At 40.5% G+C, this 18,459-nt stretch overlaps 1 protein-coding gene across 1 annotated transcript in view; it reads left to right on the plus strand.

Annotated features, from left to right (window-relative positions):
- Nucleotides 1-18,459, plus strand: part of LOC123583735 — a 110,951-nt gene that overhangs the window by 22,305 nt on the left and 70,187 nt on the right. Inside the window, 1 exon segment of the mRNA XM_045450837.1 lies at nucleotides 3,488-3,698. Coding sequence (XP_045306793.1) covers nucleotides 3,488-3,698 — 211 coding nt within the window.

Genomic DNA, 18,459 nt, shown 5'->3' on the forward strand with positions numbered 1-18,459 from the left:
TAAGTAAACTAGAGTTAGTTCTCAGAAGAAGAAAATCATAAAATAGAAACATCAATGCCTAGTTGAATTAAGAAAGACACACAAAAAGAATTTAAGAGTGCTGTGACACCATAAATGGGTGATTTTTAAAATGATAAAAAAGAGCCATGTATGGCCATAAATATGAAAATTGGATTAAAATGCATAATTTTCTGACAAATTGTAAATAATCAAAATCAAGGTGAAATTGATAACCAAAAGAAATATTTTTAAGAAAAACCTTTAAAGATTATCAAATAATTGATAACCAAAAAACTGTGGGTCTAGATGTTCTTACCACTTGAATTATTTCAAGCTTTGAAGACATTATATCAATTGTCATACAATGTAGAAAGAAATGAAAAACTCTCCAGTTCACTTTTAAATCTAGGAAAAAACCCTGGTAACAAATCCAATCAAATGTAACAGAAAGGAAAAACAGAATAACTTATACACGTATGTGCCACAAAACTAAATTCAGAAGTAAATTAAGAGTATAACGTACCAGGAACAAATAAGTTTTGGTTTGGAGATATAAGAATGTTTTGATGAAAAAATTAGAAATAAAGCATACTATGTTAATAAATCAAAGGAAGAAAATGGAATATTTCAAATTTCTGGTAGAAGAATTTTTAAATTATATTTTAAGCTTATTTTGAGAGAGAGAGAAAGATTGAGAGCATGAGCTGGGAGAGGCAGAGATAGAGGGAGAGAGAATCTCAGGCAGGTACCACGCTGTCAGTGAAGAGCCTGAAGTGGGGCTCGAATCTGCGGGGCTTGAATGTATGGAAGTTTCACCGACTGAGCCACCCAGATGCCCCAGAAGAATTTTTTAAAAGATGATGATGAGTATCATTTTATCAAAAGGCTACGTTATACACTTAATGACAGACCAAAAGCATTTTCACTATAATCAGGAGTGAGCTAAGAATGTCTACTACTGATCACTTTTATTTAATGTTGCCCTAAAATTTCTAGGTATAGTTACAGGAAAAAATAGACTATTATTTTCAGATGGTATTTTTTCTTAGACACAATACAAGATAACCTATTAAAAATCATTAGTAATAATAAAAAAATTAAGTGACTTAAAAAAGAGAAGAAAATATGGGGCGCCTGGGTGGCGCAGTCGGTTAAGCATCCGACTTCAGCCAGGTCACGATCTCGCGGTCCATGAGTTCGAGCCCCGCGTCGGGCTCTGGGCTGATGGCTCAGAGCCTGGAGCCTGTTTCCGATTCTGTGTCTCCCTCTCTCTCTGCCCCTCCCCCGTTCATGCTCTGTCTCTCTCTGTCCCAAAAATAAATAAACGTTAAAAAAAAAAATTAAAAAAAAAAAGAGAAGAAAATAGATTTCATAAACAATTATCTACTAGAAAAAATCAACCACAATGGAATAAAGATACCATTCAGAATAGCAATAAAAGCACAAATATATAAGATAATGAGTTTGAGTGCATCTTATATAATGGAGTTATCATAATATAAATAGAATGTGTGAGAGAGCTGAGCCATATTTTGAATGGGGCTCATTAATACTATCAATATCAGTTTTTCCCCAATTAATGTTTATGTTTAATACAATTTTAATAGAAACCTACTTTTTTGTCTTTTTGTTTTATATTTTTACAAACTTTTATTCAGACTCATTGGAAAGAAATAATTTTCATTCACGTTTGCAAGATTATTGGAGATTGTAAGTTCATTGAACTCAGTAACAATTACTAATAGGTATTCTGTAAACTTTATACCTGCTAGTGACACAGCAGCATGTCTTCTTTCTGCCCTTTACTTCCATAGAGATTATCTTATAGTCTTAAGAGCTAAGCATTTTAAGCATGAATAGAGACAAAATATTCCCCATATCCAATTAGTAGCCTGAACTTCAGAAAACCAATTTAATTTAATTGTAGTTAATTTAAAAAAAATTGAGGCATAAGTGACATATAGCATTGTTAGTTTCAGTTATACAACATAATGATTTGATATTTGCATAATGCAAATTATGCCTATATACTGCAAAATGCTCACTACAATAACACCTGATCACAGTTAACATCTGTCACCATACGTATTTACAAAATGTTTTTCTTATGTTGAGGACTTCTAATATCTACTCTCGTAGCAATCTTCAAATATACAATACAGTATTATTAAATATAGTCACCATGTGTACATCACGTCCCCGTGACTTACTTATTTTATAACTGGAAGTTTGTACCTTTTGACGCTGTTCACCAGTTCCTCCCATCTCTGGCAACCGCCAATCTGTTTTCTGGTATCTATGAGTTCATTTTTTTTTTCTTTTTTAGATTCCACAATGTAAGTGAGATCATATAGTACCTGTCTTTCTCTGTCTGACTTTCTTTAGTTAGCATAATGCCCTCACGGTCCAAAGTTGTGGCAAATGGCAAAATTCCATTCTTTTCTTGGCTGAGTAATAATCCATTGTGTATATATACCACGTTTTCTTTATATGTATAATTCATCGATCAAGTTAGGTTTCTTCCATTTCTTGCCTGTGGTAGATAATGCCACAATGATCATGAGGGTACATACATGTTCTCAAATTAGTGTTTTTGTTTTCTTCTGTGACCTCTATTTGATTCTCTTATATTTTCTATCTCTTAATTGAAGTTCTCACATGCTCATACATTCTTCCACGCTTGATGAACATATTTATGACCATTACTTTGCACTCTTTTTCAGGTAAATTACTTATCTCTGTTTTATGAAGGTTTTTCTCTGAAGTTTTATCTTGTGTTTTTCATTTAGAATATATTCCTCTACTTCTTTACTTTGCTTCATTCTCTGTGTTGGTTTCTATGCATTAGATAAAGCATTCACCTCTCTCAGTCTTGAAGGAATGTCCTCGTGTAAAAGAGGAAAGTTATTGTTCCACCCCGCCCTTGCTTTTGGTTGTCTCTCAAACTTCTGTGATTGTCCAAGCAGTCTATTTTATTTTTCACGGCTTACACTAGTTGGGGGTGTGCCAAGACCTCTCAGTGTCCCAAAGAGGTCAATCTCAGTACCTAGATTCAGGCTGATTGGAATCTAGACTCTCAAGAAGCAGCTTTTAAAATATGCAAATATATGCAGTGAAATGTATGCATCCCTGGTGGTTGGCAAGCTAAGCCCCTCTAGCCACTAGTTCTAGGTGATCTAGAGGTGTTCCCTGGGGGGGCAGTTGGAAAACCAGGGCTCCAGATGAGCGTGTGAGTTTCCTCTGGGAGCTACAGGCACTCTGGAGTGTGGTAGAGGGAGAGGGTGAAGACAGCACCTACCCACTGAGGTTCTGGAAAGTATGACAGTCAGCCCTTACACGTATGACATAGTTAGGAGGCTGGCCCTCAGGCTGCAGCTATGTTGATAAGCAGATAGGCCTCTGGCACAGAATGAGCTCCTGGCTCTGTTGCCTCTGGCTGTGCCCTGGAGGCGGTGGCCGTTTAAGGATTCTTTCTCCGTGGTTACAGTCCTGTGGGACCCGCCAGCGTAAGCCCCACCCTGGCCACCACAGCCAGGTTCTGTAGAGGTGTCCTCTGGTGGCAGCCACAAAAGCTGGACACGACACGAAGCCCGGGCACCACACATGCGCACAAGTTCCCCCTCCAGGTACGCCTGGTGCTGCGTCTCCGCGGCGGGAGTGCGCGAAGATGGCGCCCGCCGGCGGGAGTCCTGCGCATGGTGAGTGTGGAGATGGTGCCTACCAGCAACGTGGGGGGGGGGGGGGGGGAAGCCCACGGTTAAAAATAAAAAATAAAATAAATAAAAAAGATGGTGCCCACCAGCTGAAGAAAGGCAGAGGGACAGCGAAGGAGGGCGCCTGCCAGTCTCGGTCCTCGTAGAGCCCCACCGTGGCCCCGGATGTGCGTCAGCCCCGTGGGCCGCCTCTCAGGCTGAGGCTCCAAGATGAACGAAGGAGCCTGGCTCCTACGAAGTCACGCCTCCGTGGGCTGCTGCCTGGGCCCTGGGGCAGGTGAGTCCCAGCGAGCCCCGTAAGAGCCCTTTCTCAGATCCTTACATCCTGTGGGGCTTGTGGCGGAGCCCGTTCGTTTTCAAAAAGAGATATTGTGGGGTCATCTCTCAGGTGCAGGTCTTAAAAGTTGGGGGGTGCCGTATGTGGGGTTCAAACCCTTAGTTCCTCAGGGAGAGGCCCTGGGTTTTGAGTTTCTTCCTGTGAAGTCACTGCACTCGGCATGGGATTTATGGCGAGATCGTGTCCCAGCTGCTCCTGCCTGCTAACAAGCAGACGGTCTTGTCTTTTGTTTGATGTGATACATGGAGTCACTCAGCCAGTGTCCAGGGTTTATTTTTTTCAGGGGAAGATACTCCACATGTAGCTGCTGATTTCGTGTGTTTATGGGAGGAGGTGAGTTTAGGATGCTCTTAAGTCGCCACCTTGAACCACAACCCAAAACCTACTTTTAAAAACTTTCACGGGGGCACCTGGGTGGCTCAGTCGGTTAAGCATCTGACTTCAGCTCAGGTCACGATCTCACAGTTTGCCAGTTCGAGCCCCGCGTCGGGCTCTGGGCTGATGGCTCAGAGGCTGGAGCCTGCTTCTGATTCTGTGTCTCCTTCTCTCTCTGCCCCTACACTGCTCATTCTCTCTCTCTCTCTCTCTCTCTCTCTCTCTCTCTCTCTCAAAACTAAATAAATATTAAAATTAAAAAAAAAAACTTTCAGCAATATGATTCTAACATTCTTCTGAATGAATAAAAACGTGAGAATGGATAATAAAATTTCGAAAAGAGGGAGCATGGAGAAAATACTGAACTAGACATTGAATATTATTATAAAGCCATAATAATTAAAAATAGGCTGCTACAGGTGCTGAGAGTTATGGCATCTAATATATAACTGTAAATAAGCAAATATATATTTGTTTATATATTATTTATAATACAACAAATATTTGAGTGTAAATATATAAAAGGTGCTTTACAAAGGAAGGGGCACTCAGATCATATTAAGGGCCTAGCACAATGTACAATAAATGGGAGCTGAGGATAAAATGAAGCAAAACAGGGGTAGAGGCAATGACCAATATGTCACCACAGAGAAGGGCATGCGGTTTCAGGAAGCCCACCCTGGAAAGGTGAGTATAGAACCTGTATGTGATATTAGCACAGAGTTGACAGGTCCACGGTTCTAAGTAGAACAGTTGGTCCACACTCAGGAGAGGAGGTGTCAGAATTCAGGACTCTAGACCAGGGCTTGGGAATAATAAGCGATAGATCAGTCAGAGCAGAAACTGAGCCATGGAAGGATTGGTATTAGGGACTAGACCTTGTTTCTCATTGCTCTTTGACAAATTCATCAGTATAGTTTCAAGAATCCCTAGTTTAAATCTCTGTTCTGCTATTTACTAGTGATAAAACGGGTTAAGTTACTCAACCACTCTGAACTTTGATTTTCTTATGCATAAGGTGAGAATAATAGTACTTGCTCCACAGAACTGTGAGGATTAAAAATTTTTTTATAAAGTAAATAATGTATTTTATTATATACGTGTGTGTGTGTGTGTGTGTGTATGTATGTGTATAGTTCTTAGAAAATTCCTGGCAAATAGTTCCATATAAATATTAGTTAATAATATTCATTATCATCATCATCATCATCATCATCATCATCATCATTATTAAGCTCCTTCTATGGGGCAGGTATGGAAACAATGGAGATGTAGTCCTGAGGTTCTCACAATCCAGTGTGGGAAGATGGAAAGATGGATACGTTCAATTCCATGTAAAAATACTGTAAAGTTAGCACTTTGTGTAAGCCCCAATGCCTGCCTGTTTTGGAGGTGACTTTTTATTTAAATTACATTTAATCAATTTCTCATTTATTCCTACAAATTAAAAGATAAATCAACAAAGAGATTGGCATGAACATAGTTTGTTTTCCAGGGTCAAGATTATGATATACCAGTTGTTTCCCGTTCTTTTCACTTGTCATTGTAGCGAAATGTGTTCTCCTGTTATTAGTCACTTTTGGTAAGCATCCTTTCGTATAAAATATTTATTCAGTTAGAAATACAACAATTACACCTTTATTTTGTAAAATTTAAATTATTTTAACTTTTTGACTTTACAAATGGTGATGTCATCAATATGACACATAAAGCCATTTTCAATTTTCTTATAATAAATTTCCAGGGGTGGAATTACTACATCTAATTACATTAATATTTCTAAGATTCTTGATATGTATTCTCAAATTATTTTTCAGAATGATTATATTGTAGCATCTGAAAGTGCTTATATCACCTCAACATGGTTTCTAGATCTTTCTATGAAAGATGGCATAAAAAATTATCATTATTAAAAGCATCATTGGAATATGTACATATGTGCATAAGTGTTCATAAGTGTCTGTTTGTTACTGATTATGTAAAAGGAACTTGGCAGAGGGAGTCTGGTAGATGCAAGTTTTCTGTGTGACTTGATTTTGATTTCTTTTGTATCTTTTTTTTTGTTTTCCTTCTTTACCATATAGACTTCTGATACTTTCTTTCTGTTAAGATGGGTTGTTCAGGGACTTTGAAACATTTTTTTTTTTTATCTGAAAGTGACCTATATACAAGGATCACTTCCTAAGAAACATATGAATGAAACAGCTGTAGGCAGTGTGTAACATGGGATAAATGATAGGCTGGGTTCTCTGCTCTGTTGGCCTTTAGGCCTATGTATGCTGTTCCCTCTTCTGGGATCGTTCTCCCCTCCCCCACTTAGTCTGGTGAACTCCTAGAAACTTCAGGGAAACCTTTTATGCTGACTGTCTCTATGGTGTGCTGAACTTCACCTCCCCATTTGGACATTTTCACACAATTCAAATGGAAAATATTGGCACAAATTGTGTGGCACAAATGCTAAAATTGTATCTGGTTTCCGGAGAAACCGATGGGGACTCAGACAACCTCTCAGGAGCCCATTTTTCTGTGTGTATCCATGCCAGGCTTCCACTGTGCTGTCCCTGCTCTCCAATATTTTCCTTTTGTGGAGGTAAGCTGGGCCACATTCCACCTTATATTCTCTCTCACTTGGTCAGGAAGAGAGAGCTTCCTCCTCCCTGACAGCTCAAACCAACGTTTGGGAACTATATCATATTAGTTTTTTTTTTTTTTTTTTAATTTTTTTTTCAACGTTTATTTATTTTTGGGACAGAGAGAGACAGAGCATGAACGGGGGAAGGGCAGAGAGAGAGGGAGACACAGAATTGGAAACAGGCTCCAGGCTCTGAGCCATCAGCCCAGAGCCCAACGCGGGGCTCGAACTCACGGACCGCGAGATCGTGACCTGGCTGAAATCGGACGCTTAACCGACTGCGCCACCCAGGCGCCCCAATATCATATTAGTTTTGATTTGTTTTCCTTTTTGATCATGATCCCAGTCTAGAACTTATCCCTAAATAGAGAGGAGCAAAGTGAGCTGATTGGCTTGGCATTAGGAATAGATGCCAGACAAAAATCAAGGGCTGTTCCAAAAGTAGTGTGCCTGGCAACCACGTATGATAACTCATATAGCTCTGCATTCTAAACATCAGTCTTCCCAGTAAACTATAAGCACTGGTAGAGCGTATGACATTTTCAAATAAATTGTAAAAATTTATAAAGATCTTACAAAAGGCTTTTTCCCCCCCAACAAAAACTGGTAACTCAACTGGTAACTCGATCTATATTGTAGCCTGTAAATGCAGGCTTCCCTTCCTTGGCAATGTTTGTATTCAGGAAGGCCATCTCCCTCCCCAGTGACTTTTATTTTCTTCTGGGCTCTGGGCATGAAAGTATTAAATCACATCAGTCAGCATTTGACAGCCTCCTTCAACATTCTAGATACTGAAGACACTGCTCAGAGCTGTGAGTGAGCCTCCCAACATGCAACATCCATATATAAAGCAAATGTTAGGATTCTGTAGAGCCTATATTGCGAGTATGAGAGGTTAAATAATTCCACAGCCAATAAAAAGATTAGTAATTTTTCTGATATAAAAGGGAATATACAATATCATTGAATATGATATTAAAAATTATAATGACTGCATTGAGGGGGCAAAGAAGCACCAATGATAGGAACGAAGAGAGACAAGAGTTTAGGCAAAATTTGTATATTTCCCCCCCAGAATTTGGAGCCTGGTATGATCCAACCAATTCCTTTAGCTTTGTAGGCCATGTTATTGACCTCTTTGATATTTTCCCTGCTGGCACGTAGGATGTTACCATAGTGCTGGGAGGGACCTGTGCTTTTCCTGAGCCAGTTCCTTCCCAGTTAGAATGGCTGTCCCTGCTACATGGAAGGATCATGTAGGAGTTGCTAAGCACTAAAAGCCATATCTGCACACTGGCCAGTATGTCTGGCATAGAAGTATAGGGGAGAATAAAAATCTCCATTCCAGATACTCAGGATAAAATAGTGTACACATTTTCAGAAAGCTGTGGGGAGAAGAGATTTCCCTTGGACTTGGAAGGAGAATAGAGATCTTTGCAACTCAGAAAAGAGTAGGCAGGTGTGCCCGGCTTGTTTGTAGTTTGTGGGAGTCAGGACTGCAGTCACGGGGAGCCTCGTTATTGCCACACCCTGAAACAGCTGGATCTGAAGGGGTCACCCTGGCTGGGACCGTACTCAAATCTGCTGTAACCAGAGTGGGTCTCCCTGCATCTTGTTACTACCTGGACCCAGAACTGCTCTGGCAACTGTGTGTGTGTCTGTGTGTGTTTCCCCTGATGACAGATATTGAATTCTTTTTCCTATAGTATCATTTTGGGTATAGATGAGAGCTTAGAGTTGCAGTGAACTTGTGTTCATAAACTTTGTCAGACCAGCACTTTTGTTTTTGTTAGAAAACAACAAAAACACCCCAGTGATAACATTGATGTTTATTATAGAAAATTATAGGTAAAGACAAAAAGCTAAAAAATAAAAATGACTTTGAATCCACCAGTCAGAGGTAATCATTCTCTGTAGATTGATAGAGATTCATTCTCTCTCCATCCTCCTTCTCTGTCTCTGTCTTTCCTTCTCTCTTTCCCTCAATCCCAAGAGTAGGATGATTACAGACGTACAAAATATTTTAACCTGAGTTTTACACATGCACATACACTTGCATATACACACATTATATTTTATGAAAGTGTTTTTAAGTCATTAAATATTTTTCATAATGTTTTTAGTGAATGAAATATATTCTACAACTTATTTAACAACACCCCTGTTGCTGGACATTGTTATTATTTCCATTGTTTTGTTGTTACAAACATCACTCTGATAAGAAATGTATGAATCTTTGTGAACATTTATTACTTACTATTTAAGATTATTTCACAAACTTTAGAATTTATAGGCCAGTAATGTTCCTCATGATTACTGGAAGTTTGTCGACCTCAGCTTCAGAATAAATTCCTTTGAGTTAATTACTACAAGTGGGAATTGCCACTTCAGAGGGGATCCAAATGATAAGGCTTTTCATGCTACTCCACAGGACCCCTGCCACTTTTCTCCTTGCAGGATTGTGAATGGTAATTCTAGGATTCAGTGGTCAGATTCTCTTGTGGGTAACAAACTGTAGCAATGCTCTTCAACTCTAGATGGTGATGTTGCATTATGTTAAAAAAAAAAAGCCTGCTCTGCACATGCAAGGAATGGATAAAGACGGTTTTCACAATTGCATATGGATATACTAAGACAAGAGAGATAACAGTGGGGAAGTGGCTATATAACTTTTGTCTGTAACACATTATCTGGATTATTTATCCAAAGCCAAGATGCCACACATTCTTTCTTGGCATTAGCTCTTTGTGACATGTCTCTGAGGAAAGGGGTAAATAATTTACAAGGATGAGGATGCAGACCGTGCAGCTTAAAAAAATGAAAATATATTCCCATCCACTAAGTTGTTGTTTTAATGCTCACTCTAGCACACTTTCTCTCTATTTCTCAGGGCAACTTGGCTGTGGACCACCTCACTTTTCCTCCTTAGGCCCAACTGTTACTCTCCAGTAGATTGTCTGTCTTTGGCTTCTTCTTCATTTGCAGGCATAAAAATGCTCCCTTTTCTGAGGAAAGGAATGGTGGTGTGCCCTGTGAGTCACTCACTCACTTCCCTCTCTCTCTCTCTCTCTGTCCTGCAGAAACAGAACTTGAATTTTAATACAAGAGTTTCTGGATGGTTGGCCATCCATCTTCCAGGACAGCCTGAGGCCTCTTTACAGTCATTGAAGAAAATGCTTTGGATGGGAGAGATATGTAGGAACCTCGTCGCTCTTTGGGATGATCATGCTGTTCTTGGTCTAGTACTTGTTCTTATGCTAGTCCTTTTCACTTAGTAAACTCCTCTGCATCTTCCAAGAAATGACTCTACTCAAATATCTCATCCTCTGTACAGCTTCTCTTGGTCCCTCTAGTAGCTACCCTTCTCTTGGTCCCAGAGATAGTAGCTACCTCCTTTGTGCACCCAACACACACAGTCATTTTTCTTTCAGAAGTGTTTATTGACTGCTAACTACATTTGAGGTTCATAACAAACAAGACACACACATGGTTTGTTTTTCAGAGCTCAGTAGTAAATGAAATATCACTTAATTATTAATAATACTTTGAAAAGTATCATAAAGGACAAGTACATTTCTCATAAAAATTACAAGTAAATTGGGGTGCCTGGGTTGCTCAGTCAGTTAAGCATCTGACTCTTGATATCACAGTTTCATGAGTTCAAGCCCTGCGTTAGGCTCTGAGCTGATGGCGTGGAGCCTACTTGGGATTCTCTCTCTCTCTCTCTCTCTCTCTCTCTCTCTCTCTCTCTCCCCCTCTGCCCCTCCCCTATTGTGCTTTCTCTCTCTCTCTCTCCCTCTCTCTCAAAATAAATAAATAAATAAATAAATAAATAACAAGTAAATTCTTACAGAATTTAAAACAATCTACTTTGGGAAGCCAAGGAAGACTAGGAGTTAGTTTGGTGAAGGGAGAAGGCTGAGGGAGCCAGGCAGGGAGGAAGCAGTGCACAGGGCCCTGGAGGGAGGGATATAATACACACAACGAGCTGAGAGTGGGTCCAGGATGGCTTGTGCCCCGTGGAGAATGGCATGAGATCAGGCTGAAGAGGCTCTTCAGTGTCCTGTAGTCCATGTTATGTACTTTGACTGCATCTAAGAACGTTTGGAAATCTATATGAAAGATTCAGAAAATAGTAAGTAATTGAATCAAACTTGATTTAGAGAAGATCACTGGCAGATATTTGGAGAATGGCTCAGTGTATGACTGTTGGGAGACTAGTTGGGAAGCTGTACAGTCTTCCAGGTGAAAGGTTTTGGTGATGGTGAAGATGAAGGGGATGGCTTTGAGAGAGATGTAGGGGGTAGAAGAGCTAGGAGTTAGTAGCTAATTATTTGGGAAATGAGGGAGAGAAAGTATCAAGGATGGTGTCCCAGTGTCTGGTTTCAACAAGTAGGTGAGTTTATGAAAACGTGGATTACTGAAAGACAAATGGATGTGGTTACAAGGTTATGAGGTCAGCTTTGAACAAGTGACATCTCTAATGTCTGGAAAATATTCAAGTAGTATTATCACATATATAGTTCTGGGATCCAGAAGAGAGTCAGGTAGTTCAGTGATCTTCTAAGTATGATCCCTAGACAGCAACATCACCTGGGAACTTATTAGAAATTCTCCATTCTGGACCTATTGAATCAGAAACTCTGGGAGCGGGACACAGAAATTTGTTTTAACAAGCTCCCCAGGTGATTCTGATTCATGCTGAAGTTTGAGAACTACTAGGATATATCTCCAACATTTAGAAGTTTTGTAGAGGAGAATGAGTAAGCAAAGGATTCCCAAGGAATGATAAGAGTTGTAGCAAGAAAACTGAGGAAGTATGGAGTCACAGTAGCAAAATGAAGGAGAGGTCGGCTGTGTTGAATGTTCTCAGAAGCCAAAGTGAAGACTGAAATGAGTCCATTGGTTTAACAACATGAATCTTACTGATGATTGTAACTAGAATAATTATGAGGGAGTTGTAGGGCAAATAACCTGATGTATATGTGGGCCAAGGAACAAGTGGAAGATAACAAAAGTGGAGGTGGCACATTCCTCTTTGATAAACTTGCCTTAGAACAGGATATGAAAGATGGCTGATAGTTGATGGGGAATGTGAGGTTGAGGTTTCTTTTTAAATTGTATTTTTAGCACACGTATGGAAAAGTGCATAAATCATAAGTATATGGCTCAGCTCTGACAAGTTGGTGACCAAACTCCATTGTTTGGGGTTTATTGGGATATAATTGACATGTAGCATTACATTTGTTTCAGGTGTACAACATAGATTCAATATTTGTATATATTGCAAAATGGCCAACACAGTAAGTGTAGATAACATTTATCATCATACCAAACTCAGGGTTTTTTTTTATCATAAAAATGGAGAACAATGGGGAAATGAGAGCCTTTCCCTGGAGCACAGCTGAACTGTGTATACAACCACAGCAGCCCAAGCCTGCTCTCCACAGGAGGGTGTTCACCTGAGCCCTTTGCTGAGCGCTATCTGTCCTTCCTCTTGGGCATCCTGTAAAACTCAGGCAGCTTTGCAAGTTCAGCTCCAGGAATGGAGCTTAATTGGTTTAAATTTATCACAGTGATATCATCCCTCTTGACAATGATTGGTTCAGTACCGAGGCGTTGGCCAATCAGAGCAACTTTTACTGGTCAAGGGTTGGACAAGCAAACTAAGTTGATCCAATCAGATGGAAGGAAAGGCTTTAACTCACGGTTCAGGCGCTTACGCCTCACTCCCTTTCACTGGATGGAGCAGGAAGTGTGTTGCTATTGTAGCTGCTTGTGGTCTTCTTTCAACAGTGGAGTAAACCAGCCTGAAGGCAAAGGAGGGCAGAGCAAGAGAACTGTAGAGAAATGGTGCTGAGCCCTGATTGTACTTTGCTCTCAGTCCTCCAAACCTGTGACTTTCCTGCTCTAGGAGGTAAGTGTGATTATAATTTTGGCCTGTTTGCTTCAGGTTTTCTGTTGTTTAGTGGTGAAGGTATCCAGAAACAGGTAGGTATCATTGCGCTCTTGAATACTGGATAAAGAAACTAAGACTCATAGAGGTGGAGTCGTTTGCTTTGGTCATACAGCTAGATATCTGAATCCAGATATGCTAGATATGGAAGCTCCTGTGCAGTAGATTCTAGCTGGTCTGTATTTACCAGGGGCACAGCAGAAAACAGATTGCATCATCGAGTAATTAAGCAGAGTTTAATAGGGAGGCCCTTTACAATGGTAAGAGAAGAATTAAATGAAACTAAAAAAAGGTTAAATGAAGCTCTCCAAGCCTCACAGTAAACAAGAGTCATTTATATCCCTAGATAAAGGGGCAAGGACAGAGTGAGGAGATGGGAGACAATTTGGGGAAACTGGGGAGAGGTGTAGCTGTGGACACAGGAGAGGAGTCACCCTCTGGAGTGAAGGACTTCAGTAGAGGATTGCAGCCATGACCCAGACTTGGCAACACAGTGAGGGAGCCTGGGTGATAAATACTCTGATTGCTTTCTTTTTCCACTCTTCAGTCTCCTGTTGGCTCCCTTGAGAAATCACTGGGCAAAGGCCTCGGGTGACACAGTCCATAGAGCAAGGAATAGAGCAGTAAACGGAAGGAGAACAGACTTGGATGAACAAATGGGAAGTATTCCGCACAAGGCACCTCTTATTCCCCCCCCTCCCCAGTTTCTCAGATTCACCCAGTGTTGCAGATTGGTTAACCTGAGAGTGGACTCAAGATAGGCTTGCAGGATATTCAGTATAAAGTGTTTTTGGTTTTCTAATCAACACCCATGGAGGAAGGTCAGGGAGTAGAATTGGGTAGAGAGGAGACGGAATACAGCACAGTTCTGAAGAAGACCTCAGCTAAACATGGGGTCCGGGTGGCCCTTCAGGATTCTCCCAGGTTTGGGGTAAGGGACCTGGGCCTTCAGTAGCCCTGTGATGATCAGTCATTGGATGCATACTCTGAGTATCCAAAAGTCACTGTCAACTTAGACCCTTTGTCAACAACCCTAACAGTGTTTGGATCTCTCTCAAGTATACAGTTTCTTGAATCAAGAGCCTGTGTCTCTTTGGGGAAGGATTGAGGGAATCATCATATACTTGCCATGGTATTGCTGGGTTCTGAGTCTGAAACATAGCTCAGGTATAGAGACTGATAAAAGAATCATGACTTTTTGTTAGGGTGCCTGCTTTCAGACTTCTGACTAACCACCTTGGAGTTCTTTTGGATTTTATGTAGATTGAAAAGCATCCTTGTTGACTGCCCATCTAGTTCAGCCCTGTGGAAGCTCTTATCTCTTAAGCAGACTATAACCCACACCTGGTCAGGCGTCCTTTTACTGACAGTGTGTCCTTGCCAGCCTACAGTATTTTCATCCACCTGGCTTCTGGTTAAGTACTAATATATGGCCTTATTGTTTTTGGAGATTTACCATGCCGGTTGTTATCAGGTGTGAACCCACTTCTGCATCTCTTATGTGCACTGACTTACGTAGGAGAGCCAACAGCCAAACTTCTTAGTGTTGTTTTTTCCCCTCTCACCAGACATTCCTCATTGCTTTGGTAAATGTTAAATCCTCTCACTCTCCTGTGAAGCAAAGTGATCTGATGGATTTTCTGGCTTTACATAGTATATCCCTGTGGATATCACTTCTCTACATCTTTTAACCCCTTTTTCCATTGTCTGGCACAGTAATTCTGCTATTTCTGTTTCATTTATTATGGGCCATCTTTTTCAGGCTTCTAGAGGCCTTCTTAGCTGTGTGTTTGTGCCACTTTCAAAGGTCTTTGTTAGAGCATTAATGCTGTATCACGAGAGAATAAACTTTTATTCAGATTAGTGTCTTATTGCTTGGGTCCAGCACACTCAGAATCCATTTTGTCTTTTCTGGGTGAACCATGCAGTTACTTTGAGGGTATTGTTTCTCCTAGCATGTCTCCAACTGAGTTGTGCTGTGATTTAACCATAGTTACTAGTCAAGTGTCCATATGGGAGAGTGGCCACTGAATGGGCACATATTCCTTTGTTAGGAGCAAAATCTTTGCATGATTTTCAAACAAAAGAAGAGGGTTAACCCTTCCCTGGGAGAATTAGGCCACTTCCTCAGGCTTAGAGAGTTGAGGCAGTCTGGTGATTCAAGTGCTTTGAGTCCATCAACCTAGATGCCTGCACCCCATTGTCAGAATCCTATTCTTTTCAAATCAGGACCCTAACTATGGCACAGCTGATCTTCCTCGGTTGGGAGTGTAATCTATGAAACTTTGTTCCTGGGTGGTGTCCACGGCTTTCTCTTCCTTCCTGCTGAGGAGGTAAGAACCACTTTATTCACCACCAAGGAAATACTCCACTTTTAGTTGACTATTTATTTTGTCTTTATCCAGAGCATCCACAGTTGATTAATAGCATTCTGGTTCCACTGTCCTAACAAGTACTGCTTCCTCCATTTTCCCTCCAAATTGAGCTAATGCATTCCCTTCTACCCGTTTTTGTTTACCACCTGTAAAAGTTTCAACAGTTGCCCTGTTGCCCTGTGCCAGCGGCTATTTGTGCTGTTTCTGTCATCAGAGGTGGGTCCTCATTGCCAGCAGGTGGGCAGATGATCCAATTTGAAATTCTCATCTTGGCATTTGCTTTCTCTTGATACAAAATTTTGCCAGGTGGATTCCTGGGAAGCCAACTGTAAAATACAGAAGAGCATACAGGAGGCTTCATAAGGAATGTTCTTGATAATGCTCTTACAATCAGTTCTTAAGGAAGCAGAAAGGGAAGTCTCAATATGGAACGAATAAAGGCCTCTGCTGACCCCACAGGAACCTCTAAGGCTGACATGCCCCTTGTCCTAAGTTGTAATGTTAATCAGTCTTTGGCTTTGGGGTGCCCCAGAAGGTGGTTTGATTTTAGGTGAAGCGGTTTTATTCAGCCCATTAAAATCTCCAAAGAGTGTTGACTACTGCACTCACAGCAGCTGAGGAAGGAAATAATTTCGTTATTTGTATTCAGCTTTGAGGTATAATCAGAATAGAACATTGTGGAAGTTTAAAGTGTGTGGTGTATTGATTTATATATTAAGTAGAACTTTATACTCTTTGATCACCCCTTCATTCTTTTTTTAAATTGATGTATAGTTGACACAAAATATCCTATTTCAGGTTAAAATCATAGTTATTTGATGTTTTTATACACTATGGAATGATCACCATGATGTCTAGTTATCGTATGTCACCATACAAAGTTGTCACAATATTGACTCTATTCCCTATGCTATGCATTACATTCCCATGACTGACTGACTTTAAAACTGGAAGTTTGGGGGCGCCTGGGTGGCTCAGTCGGTTGAGCGTCCGACTTCAGCTCAGGTCACGATCTCATGGACCGTGAGTTTGAGCCCCGCGTCGGGCTCTGGGCTGATGGCTCGGAGCCTGGAGCCTGCTTCCAGTTCTGTGTCTCCCTCTCTCTCTCTGCCCCTCCCCCGTTCATGCTCTATCTCTCTCTGTCTCAAAAATAAATAAACGTTAATGGGGCGCCTGGGTGGTGCAGTCGGTTAAGCGTCCGACTTCAGCCAGGTCACAATCTCGCGGTCCGTGAGTTCGAGCCCCGCGTCAGGCTCTGGGCTGATGGCTCAGAGCCTGGAGCCTGTTTCCGATTCTGTGTCTCCCTCTCTCTCTGCCCCTCCCCCGTTCATGCTCTGTCTCTCTCTGTCCCAGAAATAAATAAACGTTGAAAAAAAAATTTAATAAAAAAAAAATAAATAAACGTTAAAAAAAAAATAAAAAAAACAAAAAACAAAAAAAACCCTGGAAGTTTGTACCTTTTAAATATCTTCACCTATTTTACCCCCACATCCCTCTGGTAAATGAGTTTGTTACCTATATCTGTGTCTGTTTCTGTTTTGTTAGTTTTGTACTTAGATTCCACATGTAAGTGAAATCTTATTTCACTTAGCATAATACCCTCTAGGTCATTTTTGTTTTGTCACAAATGGCGACATGTCATTCTTTATGACTGAATGATATTGCATTGTATATACTACATCTTTATTCATCTGTTGGACATAGGTTGCTTCCATATCTTGGCTCTGTAAATAATGGTTCCACAAACATAGGGGTGCATATGTCTGTTCACCTTGGTGTTTTCATTTTCTTTAATCACCCCAAAGTGAATTGATTGTATGGTAGTTCTGTTTTTAATTTTTTGAGGAACTTCCATACTATTTTCCATAGTGGTTGCACCAATTTACATTCCCACCAACAGTGAGGGTTCTCAGCATTTCATTCTTTTTTTTTTTTTTAAGTTTATTTATTTTGAGTGAGAGAGTGCAGGCATACATGCACGCATGGGGGGTGGGGTGGGCACAGAGAGGGGCAGAGGGAATCCCCAGCAGGCTCCACACTGTCAGCCCAGAGCCTAATGACACAGAGTTCAATCTCATGAACCATGAGATCATGATCTGAGCTGAAACCAAGAGTCAGACACAACCAACTGAGCCACCCAGGTGCCCCCTCAGTGTTTCATTCTTGAAGGAGAATGTAGGTGGCCTGTCAGAGCATGCTTCACATTCAAATATGTCTAATTTTCAAGGGAAACAAACTTAAGCTGGAATGAAAAAGACCTTGGAATATGAACAACATGAGGATAGTAATTTTTGTCCATTTTGTGTGTTGCTTTCTTCCTAGCACCTAGAACACTGCCTGACTTATAGTGTCGGCTCCGGAAGTAATTGTTGAACAAGTGCTTGTCACTCTTAGATTCCAACAGAGTGTATGCAGTGTGCCTTCCCACCCCTTTAGTCACAACTGTTACTTCTAAATAAGATACTATGCTTTCGTTGCCATAGGCTGGTCATCTTTCAATCCATTGTTTATGGATGTTAGTATTTATCGACTGATGTTAAAATGGAAAAATCTGAGATTTTTCCCATTTTCTGAGACTTACTTGACTGAGTCACAGTGTTATTCTTGACTCTCATATGTTTTTTTAGAAAGTTTATGTTGAGAGAGCTTGCAAGCAGAGGGAGGGACAGAGAGAGAGAAGGAATCCCAAGCAGGCTGTGTGCTGTTAGCATGGAGCCTGATGCAGGGCTCAATCCCACGAACCATGAGATCATGACTCGAGCTGAAATCAGGAGTTGGACACTCAACACTTCTGAGCCACACGGATGCCTCAGCTGTCACATTTTTCTGCTACTGGGCAACTTAAAATTCATTTGTATTCATGTGGTTAAGTTTTCTTTTGTTTCTTAGAGCTAACAATGCACCAATAATGGAAAATCTAACATTTGTTTTGGCTTTAAGTATCTGACTTATTCATATATATATATGCATATATATACATGTGTATATACGTGTGTATATATGCATATATATATGCATATATACACACACACACGCATATATATATATATATATTTTTTTTTTTGTGAGAT

The sequence above is a fragment of the Leopardus geoffroyi genome, chromosome B3, assembly GCF_018350155.1.
Source record: "Leopardus geoffroyi isolate Oge1 chromosome B3, O.geoffroyi_Oge1_pat1.0, whole genome shotgun sequence".
Taxonomy (NCBI): Eukaryota; Metazoa; Chordata; class Mammalia; order Carnivora; family Felidae; genus Leopardus; species Leopardus geoffroyi.